A 20,961-nucleotide genomic window follows, 5' to 3' on the forward strand; every position below is an offset into this window, starting at 1 on the left:
GATAATAGGGGATGGATGCCAATTCACTCCTATACACAATTTTGAACTTCAAGATCCCACTGAAGTCCTTTTTACTAGTATAATAGTAAATGATATTTCAATAGTCCCACTATTAAAAGACAGCTAAATAGAATTTCTGAGAATTCCATGATTCCCTGAATAGTCTATGCTCAAAGCCAATTTCATAATAATATAAAACACAGTGGTTCCAAATAAAGGTTATTTTTGTTTGTTTTGTTTGTGGGAGAGCTGCCTCCCCTCTGCTTTTATTTTATTTATTTCCTTGTATGTACAATGAGCAGATCATGTTGCAAAATTCTCATGCACTTATCCACTAAATTACAAACTTATTCCCATCACTGTCAGGAATAAACTCTGCATGCTGACTTATGTACTTAGAAGTTAAATTCATAACTTCTAAGTGAGCAGCAGAAAAGAAAATTAGATTCACATTGTTTCAGGAGGATCACACTGTCAACGAACAGATTGACATTTGCTGCCTGTCGAGAGATCACCAAAACTTGTTGATATCGTTATAGGATAAAGCAGACCTATCTGAGCTCAGAGGTACTCACAAAGCTCAGAGTGTCATATTTTAAAAATGGATCTATGTATATGTCTTAACCAGCACTCATATCCACTAAGTAACTACAAATTATTAATGACAAATTATTAAATAATTAGTAAAACAAAATAAGAAAAATTATTTTTCTATATTGTTTTTAAAAATAGAAGAACATTTATTGAATGCTCCAAGCCCACTACCATATTTTAGCAATGTTTTAAAAAAATTCATCCTAAATTGATTTTAAAAAAACAACAACAAAACTTACTACTGAAAGCTTAATAGGAAGCATCTAAAGGAGGAATTACTATTAAATATTAAGAAAAGCAACAGACTCAAAGCCTATTAATAGATTCAAAAACTATTTTATAAACTTTACAATTTAATTATTGAACACTCACAGAAGAGCCTTGCTGCTGTGTGTTCGAGGAGTAGCAAGTGACATTGGCAACTGCCATTTCCTTAGGGAGCAGGAGGCCGGCGGGATTACGCTATTTACATCTCTGAACAGATAGATTTACATCTCTGAACAGATAGATCATTGTCCCTAGGTAACGGTAAATCCTAAATGTGTGGCTCAGTGAGCTCTGCTTTGAACCCCTCCCCTTTCCTCAAGGCTTACAGGACATTTTGACCTGTGGGATAACTCACCATTCATGTTCTTAAAGATGTTCAGGATGGGGAGGATCTGACGGTAGTAGGGCACCAAAGCCTCGCCCACCATCTCTGCTGACACAACCAGATGCTGGAGGACTTTGAGCGTGACACAGATGACCTGCCGGTTTCTGAGGTTCAAGGCATCTGGATGGTAGGAAAAAGAACAAGTAGGAAACACGGAACATGAATTCTAGTGTTGAGTGAAGCTGCCTCATGGACGCATTGAATTAGACCACGTTCTATGGGGACCCCAGATGGGTCTTTATTATACAACTGGAGGTGCACAGGCAGCCCCAAAGTTGTGATAGCATCGGGTTTGATTCCTACTTAGTGTCCCAGCTTGCGTTGGTTCCTACCAACCCTAAGAATGCAGCTCATTCTCCTTTTGGGAAAGATACTGGGAGGGCATAGAGAAGCTGTGAGAAGATCACTTAGTGTCACTGGATTAAAAGACACTGTGTGCGTTGACAACAGAGATGTTTTATACAATGGTCTCTTCCAGCTAATAACCCAAGCTCTTCCTAAAGCCATTACCACAGAACAAACCTTTACTGGGGAAGGAGGGCTGGGTGGGGCACATGCGTGGAGAAAGTAGAGACTGGCTTCTGACACCAAGAACATTCCTGGTAGAAGTGAACGTAACGGTCTATAGACAGGCTCCAGAAAGTCGGGAAGGAGAGCAAAAATCTTAAGTGTTCAGTTAGGAAAACAAAACAAAACAAAAAACAACAACAACAGTAATGAGTTAAAAGAGAGCAAAGTGGTTTTTAAGAATTCTGAGTGTGAAGTAACTGTACAGCAGAGAGACTGAGAGGCATAGGTGGCCTTGCACCAGAGGCTCGAGTTGCACCACCAGGTCCCTGGGGCTGGCTGTGTGTACTCAGCCCGCTCGCTGAGACTTTCTTGGTCCCAGTTTCCTCCATTTCCTCCAGTTTCCTATTTGCTTTCTTGGATGACTAGATTAAAATGATTTAAATAGAAGAGTCATACAAAGCACCTGGTATAAAAGGTCAGAGGTGAGGATTCATAAAGCATGGTGCCCCCGGGCTACTCCAAGAAGTCAAAGGCTCTTATTCTTAAGATGTTCTACCTTCTAATAAAAAGGATTGACTGTGATCTTAAAGCACATGTCATTTATGGAAGGACAAAAAACTTAGACTGTTAACAGGTTGAGGCTTTGGTCAATACACCTGTGGGAAAGTGCCGGCATCGTTCTCGAACTCCAGCCCACGTTTCCAACAGCTTCGATTTCCCAGCACCTCAAATCAGCGTGTTCTAAAGATGCATGTTCCTCTGTGGACATCCTCTTTTTGCCACGTTACTCATGCTTAGTGATGACACGACCTGCTCAGTTCTCAGACACTCAAGGTCAGACCCGTTTCTCATTCCTCACACCCATCATGTTGCACAGTGATGTGGCTGCACACTGCAGTTCCTGAAGCTCACATCTCCCTCCCCGTCCTCCCCGCCATGCCTCTGGTCTGGGTCTCCATCCACCCTCCTTGCCATCCTTTGAGGGTCCTGGCCCTGGGGACCCCTTCCCTGGAGCACATGTGTGCCCTCTGGGTGGCTGTCTTTCTCCATTCCCCCTTGTCTCTCTCCACTGTTGCTGAACTTACCTTCCTGGGGCTAGGTGGTCATCCCACCACCTGCTCAAAGAGCTCAGAGACCCCCACCCCATTTCCTAAAGAATAAGGGATAAACTAGCCAGGCCCTGGGGGAGGCATTCAGGGTAAGTTTGAATTAAACTCAATTCTTAGTTAAAAGTCCAAGAATACAAAGCCTCACTTAGTGGTTTCACAGGTATTTCCTGTAGAGTCACTAGGACATTTTTAAAAATAAAGCGCAGGTCAGCTTTACCCCTTCTAGAAACAAACTAGGGATTGGGGCATGAGAATACTTCTGAGAAGCCCCATAATTTCTGGTCCGGTCAAGGCTACATTCTTGTTTGGTTTGAAAGCAAACACAAATGTAATGAAGAGAGAGAAGTCAGCCTCAGCTGGGGGAGCCCACCCAGATATAACTGCAGGGCTTGAAAACACGGCGGCTCATTATGACAGCACTTAGTCACTCTCAGGCCATGCTATACTTCTGAAAAACAACTAAAAATAGAATGCTAGAAATTTGGCCTAACAGCTGTAGTAATGAGACCTTTAAGAATAAAGCTTCAGAATACCACGAGGCGGCGGGAGGAAGAGGGCAGGCAGCCTGTGGCAACGGCAGAAACACAGCCTCTGACTCGCGTCTCCTCTGATCTGGAAGGTGTTCTGTCTTTCCAGGAAGACCCAGCTCCGTCAGGCTGAGGAGCCTGCAGAATGCTGTTCTGAGGACTGTGGGCATTAGACATGCCTTCCCCACAAAGCCCAGCATGTTTAGGTTTTAGGACTGCACAGATCTGCATGAAGATTCCCAGCACAAGTATGAGAGCCGCCATATGCCAAAATTAAACTGAGCACTTTACATCTGTGAGTTTGCTAATCCTCCATCAAATATTTATTGAGAGTGTATTATGTGCCTGTCACTGTTTACGAATTAGGAAGATGGAAACGGATAGGACAGATGTCTTGAACCACCCTCTCAGGTTTATCACGTAGTATGGAAGAAGATATTAAACAAATATGAGAAGTGTGATGAATATTTTTAAGAAGAGGAGCATATTTCAGCAGCCAAATACAGGGGGCACCCAGCCCAGCTTAGGGGTCAGGGAAGGCTTCCAGATGCAGGGACAGGGATGAAGAGGTGTTATGTGGGTGAAGAGTCAGGGGAGGAGACAGCATGCTGGGACTGATTCCCCAGGTCTGCTCCAGACCTGCGGGTCAGATTCCACCGAGCCACTTGGGTTCACAGTCCCAGAGAGTAAAGAGAGATCCTAGCTGGTCTTATCATTGTTGCATTTGCTTTTCTTGGGATCACTGGGAAGTGGAGGCAAGTAGGTGGGTATAAAAGGAGAGTAAAGCTGTAGTAATTCTTTCTAAACTAGAAGACCCCCAACAGGTCTTGCCTGATCAACCAGAAAGCATCAAATGTTTGAGATCCTGGTTTTCTGCTTTTTCTTTATATTCATCTTCTGTCCCATTTTTACTCCAGGACTGCTAGACACACTAGCTCACACTAGCTAAATGCTTCACATACTGTGCAGTGAGAAAGGAGTAGATTCAGAACCACACAGGTGTGTTGTATTTTTATATCCTACAACAAACGCGTGATTGAGTGCATCTAGTTCTCATTCCAGTGGATTTTTTTTTTTCCAAAAAAGACTTTCTGTTGATATGATAAAGTCAGAAGAAGGAGAGCCCATGGTAGATCATTGAAGGGAGAATTACCTGAATGTGGTGGTCACGGAAAAGATTTTGGTGGCTATAGTGGCTCCTGGATGCTGGTTTATTACAGTGTTCCTATTTTAGGGTATGCATTCCCAAAGCTGCAAAAACCAGCCCAGAGTGTGTCCGTCAACTTCCAGTGTTAGAGATGAGTTCAGCATGTGGAACACATTGATTAAGGAATGAACTACATACATACCATGTTCATGTACATCATATATTACATATGAGCTTCTAGTACAGAGAAATTGCTGAAGAATAAGAAAAAACAACTTAAACTCAAAGTGGTAAAATTTATTCATAGGTGATTGTAAGCCACATGTATGTATGAATGTATATGTATACATATGTAATATATATGATATGTGTCATATGAACTGTGTAAGAGCAACACAAATATTAAATTGTTGATTGGGCTCATGTCTATATGTATTGTTACTTGACTACCTGGGGGGTGCCCTAATGATCTGTCTCAACATGGATAGTGATAATAGCTCTTAGGAAATAATTTAATTGCAACCTTGATTTAATTAACATAGTTGTGATAGATGTAATTGGGTTGACAATGACCAAATGAGTAAAATGCCTGAACTGTGATTCTTAATGGGATTTAAAATGGAATGTGAAGTCCTCCTAAGTGACCAGGTGATGACTTTAAGGCCTCTGCAGAGGCTGTGACATAAGGCTAGGGTATGCCCTATGACAGTGCCTTAACTCCATATACTGGGGGCAGGGTGGGGTCATGCTGTCCACCTCCACTCAGTCTCTTTATTTTTCTTTTTCATCTTGGAAAACTAAGACATAATAGTCAATTGGAGTCTTTTTGTTCTTACTGTCTTAATGGAATTAAAGAAAGAATTTTGGAAGTGAAACTCTTTTCCTTTGAAAAAGTCTGTTAACAGATGTAAAGAGAATGTGATTCTTCATCTTGAAAGGGAAGAGGCTGTTTATTCCTGTCTGATGGGTCATTGTAGAGACATAAGTGAGGACTCTGAACTTGAGATGTACAGTTTGGGAAAAGGTCTGATGTAAGGAATTCACTGACAGTGTAGAAACTTTCTATTCAGAAAATTGGATTTCTATTGTAGTGCTTATTGCCTTCAACTGTAATCAGACAGAGCTTCCAGAAATAGAGAAATTGCTGAAGAATAAGGAAAAATAATTTACACTCAAAGCGGTAAAATTTATTCATCCTAAGTAGTTACGAGCTACATGTATGATTTTCTCAGGCATAAAATCCATTATCGCTATGATTTTTTTTGCAAAATGAGAACATTTTCTACTATTACATGATTTGCTGCTGTATTATCAGAAAATGCAGAAACATTTCTAGTAGTTCTTTTCTAAAACCAGAAACAACAAACACAATGAGAAGCAAACAATAAATTCTAAAAAAATGTTTTTGACGTGCTATTTCAATGTTAATATCCTTAATGTAAAAATAGATAACACAATCCAATAAAAATGTATCTTCCCATAAAAATGGGTTAAGGATGTGAGTGTGAACAGATAATATGCAAATTAATAAATATAAATGAGCAATTAATATTCTAGAATGTTCAAATTCATTGGTAATCAAACAAAATAAAGCATCAGTTTTGAATATCATATTAACATATCATATTAACAAAAAGTTGTTGAAAATTTAACACTGGGTAGAAACAGGTTTGAAAGAAGAGGCACCCTAATAGGTAGCATATTAGAAATCATTCCAGGCTTTGTATAGGGTGGATCAGCAACATACCTAAAAGCCATCCAAATACATATAACACTGAACATAGTAATTGCAACCATGGGGCCTTTAGTCTAAGGACATTTGCTTATATGCACAAAGAGTTATCTGAAAGAATGCTAAAATCAATATCATTTATAGTTAGAAATAATATGAATAAAGAAATGGATTTTAAAGTAAAATATAAAAGTCCATATAAGAGAAAATTATACAATTCTAAATCATGTAATAGAATCATATTTTTTTAAAAATAGGAAAATGTTTATGATATAAATGATTAAAGAAGAAGATTATAAAGCATATTTGCATTATAATCACAATTTACATAATAAAATATAAACAGGTAAAATATTGGAAATTTTTACACTTAGATGTTAACGTGGAGATTCTTTTTTCCACATGCGTATTTAGACATAGAATTTTGTTTCTTTAAAAAATATGCTTTTTAAACATAGTTTTTAAAAACAACATCAATATATTGTAAATATTTCCCTTTTGTTTTTCTCAATGTTTTCTTGATTATTCTTAATCAATGCTTTATTTATTGAGACAGATTTTAACATAAGGTGGTCAAGTTATAAAATTCTTGGCACTTAGATTAGCATTCTAGAAATTTAGAGAACAATTTGAAGGTCACTTCTCATTGTTAATATTGACTTTTTCCATTTGGAACATGATTTTTTTGTTGTTGTTGTTGTCTTCAAGTTCCTCAGAAAAAGCTTTATAGTAATTTTTTAAAATATGAATGCTGTATAGTTGTTAAGTTTATTCAAAGGAATTTCATATTTTCTTACTATTTGTATGAGATTATTCTATCCCAATATGCTTTCTAAAGATTAATGCTAATATATCCATAAGAGTACATGATTTTGGGATATTTGTTTTATAACTAGCTAACTTACTTAATGCCCTTTCTGATTGGTTTTGAGTAAATTCAGTTGGGTTCCGTAAGTAATTCTGTTATCGAAAACTTTGCTAAAGTTTTCTTTGCTTTCTAATATTTGTATTTCTTACATTTGACTGTATAATAAAGTCTAGAATTTCTAAAAGAAAATGTAGTACTACAGTGCTGGGAGTAGGTATTCCAGTTTTTTCATTATTCTTTCGCATTTTAAAACTTTGAAGGATTTACTTTCATTATATAAAATGCATATATGACAAAAGTATGCTATTTAACCACACATATTTAAAAGTAAAGTACAGTTTAGTTCTATTAACTATATTCACAATGTTGCATAATTTTCACAACGATCTCTTCCAAAATCTTTCCAAAACTCAAAACGGAAACTCTGTGCCATTAAGCAAAGATGCCTGGCTCTCTTCTCCTCCAGCCCCTGATGATCTCCCAAGCCATTTTCTGTTTCTACGAATTTTTCTACAGTGGTGTTGAAGAATTTTAAGTACTATTCTTTTTTCTGAAGTTAAAATATTTACTATTTGAAGTTGTTGAGTCCAATATTGTACTGGTTGAATTAGACTGAAATGGATATAAATTTTGCCACCTGAAGGGCATTAACCATATAATTTACCCAAGATATGTTTTCTAACTCAATTTTAGGTTTCAAAATTATAGATTTTTTTCTTTTCATAACAGAACTCAATTGCTATACAAATAAATATGTGATGGCCTGATTTCTCACATTCTTGGTCAATAAAGGATCATAGATTTGGACCAGCTACCATTCTGGGCAGGGCATAGAGCTTACAGTCAGAGTTAATTTTTTTACTTTAATAAATTGTTTTCCATTTATCTTACTTGAAGTAAATGTTGTATTTGAAAAGCATTAATTTCACCCCACTCTTACTCCACAAAGAAAGGAGTCATCTTTATACAAAATTTATATTTCCCATCAAAGCTTTTTTATTACAAATGATAGACATTTTTTTTTCAAGTTTTCAACAGACAAGAACATATCCTACTTGCAGAACCAAAGAATATAATTTATTATTTGGTAAAAGTATTCAGCCTTTTTTTCCACTAAGTATTTTATCTTTGTTATAATTAAAACTATTTGTTTAAATGAAAGTGTTCAGTTACCAAAACGGTCTCAGGGATGCAGCGGCTGGAATGATCTGCTTTATACTCACAGTGTCTAGACACAAAGTAGGAACCTGAGCACACACGCAATCCAATCTGCCGCCTAGGTTGGGCCTGGGCATCGCATACATGCTGGACGCCTCTAACGGAAATGGAAAGTGAACCAACCAATATGCTGGTTGTCAGAAGGCAGGGCAGGCTCATCTATGGGGAGCACCTTGCTCCTCTGCACCTAGGCTTTGGCTTAGTTCATCCTGAAAGAGCGGGATGACAAATGGAATGAGAGCAAAGGAGAGAGACAGCCTTATTGTCATTTTCCTGACACTGCAGTGCAGGCACACACTACTTCCAAGAGCTCCTGTTTCTCCCTCTGCCTGAGAGAAGATGTCTATTTGCCAGGACTTTCAGACAGCAGTGGTGGACAAGAAGAAGGACACAATATACACAGACTTCACAAAATGACGCAGTGAGAGTTGTGTGCAAAATGGAAGACGGGAGAGTGCTCCAATTCCGAGAAGGAGCAGTGCTTCCCTCCACAAAGGTGAGAGAGCCACATACCGCTGAGGGACAGCAATGCGTGGTGCAAAAGGAGATGCGTAATGTGCACCAGGGGTAAGGGCAAGCGCTTAGAACCCAGTTCTAAGGCCATGGCCTTCCCAATGTGCCACATTAACTCTCGAAGAGGAAACTTCGATCTTTAGCATTGGCATGGTGAAGGTTCACAAGATGGAAGTGAAGTCCTCAGAAAATGGATGTTTTAAGCTATAAGATTCCAGATTCCACTTCCCTCCATGGCTGTGGATTTTCACTGGAGCTTTTGAAGCGGTGAGTATAGGCTAAGTTTTCTCAGCAAAAGATTAACCATTTCTCATTCATGGTACATATCCACTGCAGATTGACTTAGGGTGAAGTAAGGAGAAGACAGAATTGTGTGTTTGACTCTGAAGTGCTCCAGCTTAAAAGGAACACATGTTTCTCCTATCACAGACCATTGGTGGAGTTAGACTTGTGGCTCTCCATAACAGGACAGTCAAAACATGGCAAACAGCAGAAGGATGATGGGTGTGCAGTAAGTATCAGTCATAAAATCCATTATGGTTTGGGGAGCCCACTCTCCTCCTTCCCTCCTAGTACCATGGGTGGGTCACATGATCTAGGTCAATCCAGTTGGTGTGTACCCTGCTTCTTGACCACAATTCCCTGAAACAGCTGAGCATGTGCCCTGGCTGATGCAATCATGGTGAATCTTTGCCTTTCTTTTTTTTTTTTTTTTTTTTTTTTTTTTTCTGGAAAGATAGAGACAATGATGCTCAACTTTCCTTACAGGGGCTAATAGGTACTCATGCAGTCCCAGGATTTACTTAAGAGTATCCTGAGGCCAAGAAGGGAGCCAACTTTAAGATGGCCTTGCATATAACAGAGCATAGGTGACAGTATTGAGCCACCACGCCTAACAATGATTTTTCTTTTTCAGTGTTGTGGGTTAATAAGCAAACTATACTCAGACAATTTGAATTGTGTTTTTCTTTTTTGTGTCTTGCAAACAAAATAATCCTAAGCAATATACCTCTTTTCCATATCTCTTAAAAAATTATATTTATTCTTCTTAAATTAAAAATCATTATTGTTTTTATAGTTGCTATCACTTTTAAAATAATTTACCTGGGAAATTTCGAGATGCATAAGTGAAATTATTAGATCATAAATAAAGGATAATGCATTTTAATTGTACTTTCTACTTCCTAATTAAAAAGAATTCTCTATCCAATTTTTATACTGTAATATGGCTTCTCGTATTTTATCCTTACTTCTTGTTTTTTTCTGCCTTTGGGTATTTTTTAATAAGAATATTTTGCTTTTTAAAATGTTATTGTTCAAATTTCTTTAACTGTGCTGTAAATGTTTATCCTTTAGAAGCTGGGTGACCTCCCCCACTAGAGCTCACTAATGAGGCCACTGTCTTATGTCCCTTCAATTTGTAGGTCAGCTTTGTTGCCATAATTCCTCAGCAGCCAGGGTCATTGGACCTTTTTAGCAGGCTATCTCACAAATGGATGTCACTGCTCATAAACAAAAGAATTTCATAAGAGAATTTAGATGAATAAACATTTTCTCTCACCCTGTCTCAATAAGTGAAAGCATTATATCATTACATCCCATTTCTTATTGTGAATTAGCATCCTCCCAAGATAGTTTTAACGTAATATGTGGTACAGTGGCAGGCCCAAATGTCCACTTTGTGCTTTAGATTATGGTACCTATACAAATTTCAGTATTGATGGTTGTTATGCACTTTATTAAATTAATTTTGCAAATATTTTGATGCATCTGCTGTGTGCTAACCCGTCCATTAGATGCTGTGGGGACATATTACTTTCTAATGTTATAGTCTAAGTGACGTAAGAGAGGAAGCCACAACATTCTGTGGGAGAGGGAAGGCAGGGTGGGGACAGGAGATGGAGTAGGGAGTGGGGAGGAGAAATCAAAAGGCTCTCAGAACAATTAGTAGGGGAGCTGGGCTTTGAAGATCACTTAGCACTTAGGCATTGGGGTGGCCATGGACATTCCAAAAAGAGAGCAAAGGTGCAGAATGCTAAGTGAAGTTAGCCAACCCCCAAAAGACGAATACCGAATGTTTTCTCTGATATAAGGTGACTGACTCGTAGTGGGGTAGGGAGGGGGAGCATGGGAGGAACAGACGAACTCTAAATAGGGCAGAGGGGTGGAAGGGGAAGAGAGGGGTCAGGGGGTTAGCAATGATGGTGGAATGTGATGGACATCATTATCCAAAGTACATGTATGAAGACACGAATTTGTGTGAACATACTTTATATACAGAGATATAAAAAATTGTGCTCTATATGTGTAATAAGAATTGTAATGCATTCTGCTCTCATGTATTTAAAAAATAAAATCAATTAAAAAAAAAAGGTCAAGGTGTGTCCTAGGCACTGTTTGGCTAAAGCCTGGGACGAATGAAAATAAATAGTTAAGAAGTAAAGTTGAAAACATAATCGGCAGCAGACGGAATCCTTGGGTGTCCTGCCAAGGAACTGAAGGTGCAGAGCTTGGCAGAAGTTACTGGGTGAGGTATGCGAATTGGAAGCTTTTTGCCTCATTGTTAAGGGTAGAAAACAGTGGCAGGTAAACTGGTTGTAAGAGGCAGAGGGAGAGTTCTGGGCTGGCAGAGCAGGTAGAGAGTTGGAGAAGGGGATCATGGAAGAGGGAGACTGCAGGGGGGCTGAACTGAAAACCTGCAGGGAAATCCCACCTGAGCTGACTTCTAAGAATTACACATGGAGGAGACCCCAGTGGGCCCAGTGGGCCCAAGAGACAAGCAAAGCTGGAAGACAAAAGAACCTTAGATGCTGTCCATCTAAGGTTAGGGTTAGGGAGGGAGGCTTAGAGGCCCAGCTCTCCTACTAATTGTTCTGGAGCCTTTTGATGTCCCCTCCCCACTCCCTGCTCCATCTCCAGTCCTGTCCCCACCCTGCCTTCCCTCTCCCACAGAATGCTGTAGCTTCCTCCTTATGTCACTTAGACTATAACATTAGAAAGTAATTTTGGTATTAAGGTTGTGCTGGCCTTATGAGTCAGAGTATGTGTTCTCTGCTACTATTGTCTGAGAAAGTTTGTACAAGACTTGAATTATATTTTTCTTTTCAGAATTGGTGCACTTAACCAGTGAAGCTACGTGAGTCCTGCATTATATTTATGTGGGAGATTTTAATTATTGACTTAATTTCTTTATGTACTATGCCAATGTTTGCATTTTAACTTATTTTCTATTTTTCTGATGTTGGTTTTGATAGGTTCACATTATCCTATCATGATATTTTCAATGTCTGTAAAATTTGTGTAATGTTCCCTTTTATAACATCTGATATTGGTTATTTTTTTTTTTTGCTTTCTCTCATTTTTTATCGCTAAGTTTGCAAATGTGTATCAATTTGATTAGTAATTTCATGAAATCAACCACAATTTGGTTTTTGATTCCTTGTAGTTATTTTACACATTTTTATATTATGATTTTTAGCTTAATATTTTATTCTTTTTTCTCTTGGTATTCCTTCTATAATTGATTTCAATGGTTATTTAATTTGCTACACTTTTCATTTTTTAAAGTTACATTTAAGGCTATTAGATTCTGGGAGGAATCTTCATAGAAAGTAATCAGAAATGCTAGCTGATGATGGTGAGGTCAATTTTTGCCTCTGGATAAAGGGAAACTTATACCAATAGCAAGAAAAAAGGTACACACAGCCATTACATGTTATGCCAATTATATACATCAGCCTGCTTCCAGATCAATTAGCCTTATTGCAGAATTCTATCTGAAAGATTTAGTTTAAGCACATAATGTTTTCCCAGTGTGTTGGGACTTGGCATGACCTTGCACAGTTAGCCAGCATTTCTTGCCGAGAAAAGTTTGGCTTTACGGACATGGATTGAGAAGAGAGAGCGGAAGTTAGACTCAGGATCAGTACACAATAACAAGAATCGAGGTATCCTTGCAGTGACAGCCACCATGATAAGTTATAAGGCTGCTAGAACTTTAAATTATTAGACACCTAGGTAGTTAATTTTCCTGACAATCATGTTTCTTGAGTTCTAATAATGTTTTCACCCATCAGCAAGTGACCTCTAGAGTGTACCATCTATTTTGTCATAACACGTCACTTCTTTCTTAACTCATTTTTGTATCTTCAAATACAGAGCAAACAAAATTGAAAATCACTTCACCTTGGCTTGAGGTTTTCTAATTTCTTTGTCTATTTTAATTGTAAAAAACATAATAAAAATATGACTTAGTAACTCTCTTTCTGCCCTTCGGATCTTCACAGGGACACGGGGGTCACCTGAGAAGGCAGCAATCCTAACATGATATCCTTGCTATTCTGGTGGATGCAAGGGGAAAGGACAGATAGATAGTTCCTGGAGAGAATGTTCCGGTCCTTTTGTGTTTATCAGTGAAATGTGGGTATCCTCCTTTCGAAATGTAGAATTTCAACTAGAATGTAATGTGTTTAGAAAGCATGACCCATTTGGGTGAGTAAGTCACACTTGGAGAATGCTTTCACATGGCTCAGTCCTGTCCCCTTTCAAGGGCCTCCCCAGGTCACCCCTCAGCAGCTGAGGCACCAGGGACCCCTGTTAAGGGCCTTTGGTTTTCACGCCTGGTGACACTTTTGTCTGGTTTCACCTCTGTATTGGTGGCAATGTGGCCTGGTAAGTTGGGATCTCTGTGGTGACCACAAAGACTGGAGGACAAGTTTCTCAGCTGATTGAGTGTCGGCAGTGAAATTCAGCACGGGAGCTGAAAGTCTAGTCCTGTGAAGTGTACTTCAAACCAGTGACAGGCGACAATCCAGACTCCGGGCCGTGACCCTGCGCTGGACTGTCACACCTGCGACAGCCAACGCAGGGCTCCCAGGTGCGCTGTCTGTCCTCCAGGGAAGGAGATGAGGCGAACTGGGCTGGAAGCAGGGAGCCATGGGGCCTGGGCCTGGGTCCAGCAGGTGGCATCCAGGAACAGTTGGGACTGACCCCTGCTTTTAGTGAGCATCAGAGGGCTGGGCAGTGGCTGTCTGGGGCATCTGGTGTGGTGGTGGCCCAACCAGAGGAGCTGGCCTGACCCCAGCAGCTGAGGACAGACCACCTTCTCTCTGAGCCTTCACAGGTGGGCACTGGGGGTGACCTATGGTGACCCTAATACCAGGGCATAGGTGAGAAGACCCAGGGAAGCTATCCAGGGATATGATCTCAGAAACACCCTTGAAGGGGCTGCAGAGGGTCAGAAGTCTCCAGGCAGAGTGGGTAGCCAGAGACAGATGAAGCCGGTGGGCAGTCCCTGGAGTCACTGTGGCAACCTGCCCAATTTTAAAATGTCACCTACTAAAACGTTGATCTTTTCTCATTCCAGACTTTTTTTCCTTAAAATTATAAATATTACTTACAAATCTACTACCTAAAAGGGACTCAGCCTGTATTGTTGCGGTATACAAATTAGGGACGCTATTTAAAAAGAACCTGGGTGTGCACTGCTGTGTACACATACAAAGACACCTCACCTCAGAGTGTACTTGTCAGTACCTGGGTAGGGTCAGTACTGTGTCATTACCATGAAACGTTCTTTTTAAAATTAGTGCAAACCTCCCACGATTTAGTTTGTTTATGTGTCTAAGCCATAGTGTAGCATTGATGATGGGATCTATTTTCAGAATTTTGGGTTTTCTAGCTTCATAAATCAGTTTATAAAAATTCTCACAAAAACCAGGGATCGCCTCTGTTTGCTGTGTTTTATTGCTTAATTAGCAAGTTGTCAAAAGCGGCACCATATAAACTGAGCGATGCTTTCTCACCTGTTCACTTACTTTTTATCGGAATAATGAGCTGTGGAATGACAGGTAGAATCTTGTTTCCCCCATGTTCCAGCATGTCATGGATTCCTTGCCGAGCAAAAAACTCATAGGGAAATGTCATTTCACAAAGCCCATCAAAAAACAGAGGCAGGTAATGATGGTAATCCAGCTTCTCGATTTCCACCTGGAAGTAGAGAAGAGAGGTCGTGTAAGAACAGCAGTGGGTCGGCAAGCCCAGCCAGCCTCCAGGCTTGGTCCCCACCTGGGCAGGAACAGACTCTGCAGAGCTCTCGGAAGGGTGCGACTGGCCAGGGCACCCAGCCACCTGGAGCATGTCTCATGCCTTCGTTTGTTAGTAAGTGCAAACTTATTTGCTGATCTTGAAATCTTAGCAGTCAAATCTCTTACTGACATCGGGAGCATGTTAATTATTTGCTTCTTTTTAAAAAATGATTCAAGAAGCCCATTGTATTGTGTTGAGAGATACATGTAGGAATAAAACAGAACAATGACAGAAAACAATTGAAACAGATCAGCACCGGGAGCTGTAGCAGGGATAGCAGGGAAAGTGCGTTGCTGTATTCTTGTGACGTATGGTCAAAGTGAGGCATCTTTAGGACCTGGCCAGCGAGAGGGAATCAAATATCCACGGAGCCTGGATGACAAGTTAGTGGCGTCAAGAAAAAAGGACAAGACAGAGTGTGCTGAACCTGAATGGACCCCTGACACCTCAGAATCAAAATGTCCCAGGTCTCCCCAAGCTGCTTCTTCTGGGAGCAGAGCTGTCTGTCTTTCCCCCTCCTCCAGCTGTCACCCCCACTGACACCTCTAAGACCTCCTGCCAGACCTTTGCGTCAGGGAATGGAACTAACCTCTGCAGCACTGCTCTTTACCATGTCTGGGTGAATCAAATGGCCTGTGGTTTCCCGGGGCAGGAGGGAAGGTGAAGTGATTTTCCTTGCCTGCTCATGAACTTCCCATTCACAATGCGCCTTGCCATAGTGGCTGGAGAGGAAGAGGGAGCCCAGCCAGCCAAGGCAGCAAACTTCAGATCCTCATTTGGATCAGTTGTTCTTTATATTCTTTGTGTACTTTTAGTATTCATTTTATTCAGTAGAAGTTTGTGGGATATCTACTTAATATTTATCTTTTCAAGGTTTTTTTGCATATGAAAATATTTTAGCACATAATTTTGTACATTTTGAAAAACTTATTGCTACATGATTCAGCTATTAGAGGTACACTGTTGTTTTGTATAATTTTATCTTGTAACCTGACTTCATGATAAGTGTCATCTGTACTATAATCTTGTGTTAAATTTTTAAAGTATGCTGCTGTTCTCTTTTGGCTCACTGTCACATTTTTACACGTTTCTCTTATAATTAGCAAATCATTAATATTTTTACTATAATCTGATCTAAGTCCCTATATTTTAATACAGTAATTTAGGTCATTTATATTTATATCTAGGCCTGGTTTAACTTGAGTCATCTTATTTTATGTGTCTGGTGGTTGTTTTCACTTACTGTTTCTTTTCTATTTTACAGCTTTGTTATATAGATTTTGCTTTATTTGCTTTAGTTTATTATTATTTTTGTGATGAATTTTTAAAGATAAGACAGCCTTCTTAGATATTTTATCACAGTTATAGCTTTCTCAAAGATTTTTAAACATATCAATCTTAATTAGATAGGTAAGTTAAAAGTCTCCTAATAAGATGGTTGACGTGCCAGTTCTTCCTTGGAATTCTATTTCTTTCTTCATTTGGTTTGAGGCAACTATACTACAACAAAAGCAACAAACAGTAATGCCAATATTCATGATTCCAGACACTGTATAAACACAGCACTAGTTTATTTAATCGACAATTTGAATTAGTATTGTTAGTATCCCAATTTGCGGCATGTGGAAACTGAGGCACAGAGCAGCTTATCAGCTTGCTCAAGTCTGCAGCTCATGAGTGTCGGCATGAGGACTCGAACCCCAACAGGCTGGCTCTGTGACAGGGCACCACTACTCAGGGTTGTTGTTGGGCACATCAAGGACTGGCAGTATGGGAACCTCCTAGTGAATTGCTCCGTTTGTCCTTCTGTCCTCCTCATTGTCATCATGGACACAGCTTTTCTTCACCTGATGTCACTGTTGCCACAACAGGGTCACCTAGCACATGCTTATTTTCTACCCTTCAGCTTTCTGCTTTGCTCCGACATATTTGGAGAGTCTCCTCTGTAGCTTATAGCTGGATTTGCTTTGTTCCCTTCCCTTTGAACATGAGCACCCATATGATTCACTTTCTAAGTCGTTTTGGGGGAAAAAAAACTAAGAATTTTTGAAGCAAGGAAGAGAAAAGAGAAAGAGAGAGTTATTGAAAGACAGAAACATTGAATGAAAGACTAAGTGAGCAAGAGACTGAGAAAGAAGAATCGCCCCTATGTCTTTAAATCCTTCTGGCTCTTGCACCTCAGCAACTCTTCCCTACAAAACCCCTCTCCTGTGTGTTCTTTCTCTGACCTCGCCATTGGCCATTGGCATTTCTGCCGTCCTTGCAGATGTGTTGCCGAAGGAATGGAATAACAACTGGCCAGTGCAATCATAAACTTATTTAAGCACCATAGACACTGTTCAGCTTGCAATGGGGTGAATTTGTATCTAACTTTCTTTCTGCTTGCGAATCTTCTAGGGTCTCTTCTTATGATTATGATTCCATTTTCAGCTGATGAATTTGGCTCGGCCCTGGGCAAGCCCTCTTGGGTTCCATTTACCACAGGAGTTGTGTATGTGTGCTAATAACATTTATTACTTTTCTCTGTAGTTTCCTTTCTTTCTTTTTTTTGAAAATTTCCTTCTAGTTGTTGGTCTACTTTCACAGTAAAGTTTTTCAAGAGAATTCTCTAGAATCATTTCTATATCTCCTCACTCTCAGTCGCTCTTCCCACTTCTCCACCATCTCATTGAAGTTGCGTTATGGAGGTCACCAATGACCACCTCTCTGCCTCATGACCTTGTCCCTTTTCTGTCCTCATCAGCACAGCACAGCTGACGTCACCCCCAATGCCGGTGGCTGTCTTGATTCCCAGCAGCAGTCGGACTCCAGATAAATCCTTAAATCATCTGCTTGTCCACCACTTTGCTCAGTCCCTGCTTGGTCTGAGCCCACCTGCCTTACCTGGGTGGCTACTGCAGCCTCGTGGCTAGCCCTTGTTTATATTTCTGCCTCCTGTCTTGGGTCCTTGGCCTGCTGTTGCTCCTGACCAGAGCCCCACCAGGACCTCCCCGTCTGGGCTCTGGGTGTCTGCAGTCCACTGGATCCCCCTAAATGTGGTGCTCTAGAGACACAGGGGCCTCTCCCCCAGGCTGGCCTGTGCACCTGTCTTAGTCTGCTCAGGCAGCCGTCACAAAGCCCCGTAGGCTGAGTGGCTTCAACACAGACACTTATTCTCTCACAGTTCAGAGGCTGGAAGTTCAGGATCAGGTTGAGGCCTCTTTTCCTGGCTTGTGGAAGTCGCCCTGTACTGTCCTCACAGGGCTTTTCCTGTGTGTGTGCACACAGCCAGCTCTGGTGTCCCTCCACTTCTTACCAGGGCACAGTCCTTCTGAGTGCACTTAACCTGTGTGACCTCCGCATGGCCCTATGTCCAAAGAGGTACACAGGGTGTGAGTGCTTCCCACTGTGAATTGTGTGTTGGGCAGGGGGCACAATGAGTCTCTTGCACACCATTCTCTCTCTGCCAGGCCTCTCTGTCACGGCCAGGTCCTGCCGTCTAGACCTCAGTTCTGCAAGGCCTTCCTACCAACACCTCTCGCCCTGCTTGATTTTCTTTTAGCCCTAATCACTTATTCATTCAGTTTCTTAAGTTCTGTTGTTCAGGGAGCTTGTCACCACCTAGAAGGGTGTTTGGCACGTGATAGGTGTTGAATTTTAATTGTGGCCTTTTGAATCTGCCCTGTGTGTTGACCTCCTTGAGAGGCTTGCTCAGCTGAGGACTGCCGGCCAGGGGATGGAAGCCGGGTGGGCAGGCTGACCCTGCAGCAGGAAGGGGAATGCAAGTGCCTCAATTTACATATTCAACAGCACTGTGTGTTCCTCACAGTGCTTTTTGTGATTATTCACATTTCAGGAGTTTTATGAGTACTTTAATAGGCACTCAGGATGGGGCCCTTGATGCTGGTATTTACCCTCATTTCACTGGAAATCATGTAGGGCTCAATGGGCTTTTCTGTTTACTTTTCAAATCATAGAAGAATAGTTTCTGTTTTTCATAGTGTCATCATGTGCAGGCATATTACAATATGTCCATATTGATCATAATTATAAGAGGACTTCATTTTAAAAATCTGGATGTTAAGAATGCTTTACGATTAAACCAAAACTTGAAGAAGAGATAAATGAGGGCGTCCCCTATTGACCTCTGTGTTTGTTGTGCCATGACTCCTGTCACTTAGAGTGCTTCTAACTGCTGGCCTCGGCTTCATTTAGATTTACAGAAAGCCATATTTAAGGTTTATTTAGAAGTAGAATTTTTTTCAGTTTCATAATCTTTTTGCTCTTAAGGTATAATATGCTTTATATTTACTAAATATTACCATAAAAGTAGTTTTCAAATTTGAGGACCTTCTTTAAAGTTTCCAGAACTAAATCCAGAACTAAAAGAAATCCAGAACTAAAAGAAAACTCTCTGAAGTGGAGCACAGAACAGGTGCTGTTTTAGAGGTCATTAAAATTACATGGAGATACACTGATTAATGACTACTTTGATAGCAACTCCAGAAACATGGAGTATTTTTATGCACAGAGTCTTTTTAAAATTGATGTTTTATAACTTTTTAAAGATCGCAGTACCTACAAGTGGATCTCTAAATCTTTCAGTGACCTTTGGTCAAAAGCAATAAAATTCTAACTTGACCTGGTGTGTCAAATATAGCATTTTATCCCCATAACAAATGTGAAAGGTAGTGGTGCTGCACTCAAAGGTCAGAAACACAATAAGGTTAATGACTTCCATTTACAAAATTCAAATCAGAGGCTTATTCTTACATCTTGCATATCCTGCATCAGTGAGCAAATGAAATATCACTGAAAATATCGACTGTTATGACTCTTATAACAATTCCTGAGGATCCTGTTTAGTATTACAAATCAATCTGGAAAAAGTATAATTAATATATTTTGGATTCATTTGGACTTAATGTTACATTTATAAATAGTTTAGAGCTTTACATTTCAACCCTTGAGGCGGCTACAAAGCCCTTACCAATGTAAAGTAGTAAGCAATGTTTGCAGATGGTATATAAAGCATTTTTCACACATTGGCGTATTACTATTTTTTAAAATATATGTGGATGCAGTTATGATGAATAATTGAAAATAATTAAGTCATTTTCTATTTTTTAATTGCACAACTATTTTATAACTAAAATCATGTAATAGTACATGAGATTTGTAATGTGGAAAGTAAAACATTTGTGTGTGTGTGTGTGTGTGTGTGTGTATGTGGTGCTGGGAATTGAACCCAGGGCCTTGTGTATGAAATGCAAGCACTCCACCAACTGGGCTATATCCCCAGACCAAAACATTTTTAATATGAAAAATGCTCTTTAGTGTAGAAAAGAAGAAGACTTCAGTCAAGATAGTAGCCAAGACTGACATGGATCTATAAACTGCTATATAGTCAAAAAAAAAAAAATCCCAAAGTGCTCAATGCAAAGTTTAGCTCAGAGATAGGGGTGAAATCCAGTCTCATAGGTGAGCGACTGGGGAAGTCAAGGTAATTCCAGGTGACCTCAGGGGCCATCAGACCCAGACTGGATCATGAGAGCAAGACTGAGTGAGTGACTCCAGAGTTCAGAATGAACCTTTGTTAAGAGAAGGGAATTAAACTAGGACTTCTGCATACAACCAGGGCATTTGAAGGGGTGTCTCATCTGTGAAGAAGGGAACAGAGAGTTACTAGTTTGTGAAACCATAAAGAAGACTTACTGTTTGACAAAACTCCATGGGAAAAACCTCTTTTGAGAAACAGAAATCCAAAAAAAAAAAAAAATCTAAAGCCAAGAAATTAAGTCTCAGATGATAGAAAAGAACATTCAGGTGTTCAAATAAAAGCAAATGCAAAAATGTGAACCCTTGCATAATCTGGGTACCTGAGAGCACCACACAGAAAATGCAACCCCTTCTATAGACCAGCTCATAAGAACAAATTTACCATAAGGAAGTCTCAGTCCAATGAATGTGGGAAGGAGCTCTGGCCCTGAAAATATCAGCTGGAAATAATAGAATCAAATCTGCA

General features: G+C 40.0%; 1 protein-coding gene across 1 annotated transcript in view; it reads right to left on the minus strand.

The window, feature by feature from the left end:
• Pacrg (parkin coregulated) overlaps nucleotides 1-20,961 on the minus strand; it is a 499,715-nt gene that overhangs the window by 195,494 nt on the left and 283,260 nt on the right. The window contains exons 3-4 of the mRNA XM_048805861.1: nucleotides 14,687-14,858; nucleotides 1,217-1,366 (exon numbers count right to left, since the gene is read on the minus strand). Of these exons, the coding sequence (XP_048661818.1) occupies nucleotides 1,217-1,366; nucleotides 14,687-14,858 (322 nt within the window). The remainder of the gene's footprint in view (nucleotides 1-1,216; nucleotides 1,367-14,686; nucleotides 14,859-20,961) is intronic.

This window comes from Marmota marmota, unplaced genomic scaffold (assembly GCF_001458135.2).
Source record: "Marmota marmota marmota unplaced genomic scaffold, marMar, whole genome shotgun sequence".
NCBI lineage: Eukaryota > Metazoa > Chordata > Mammalia > Rodentia > Sciuridae > Marmota > Marmota marmota.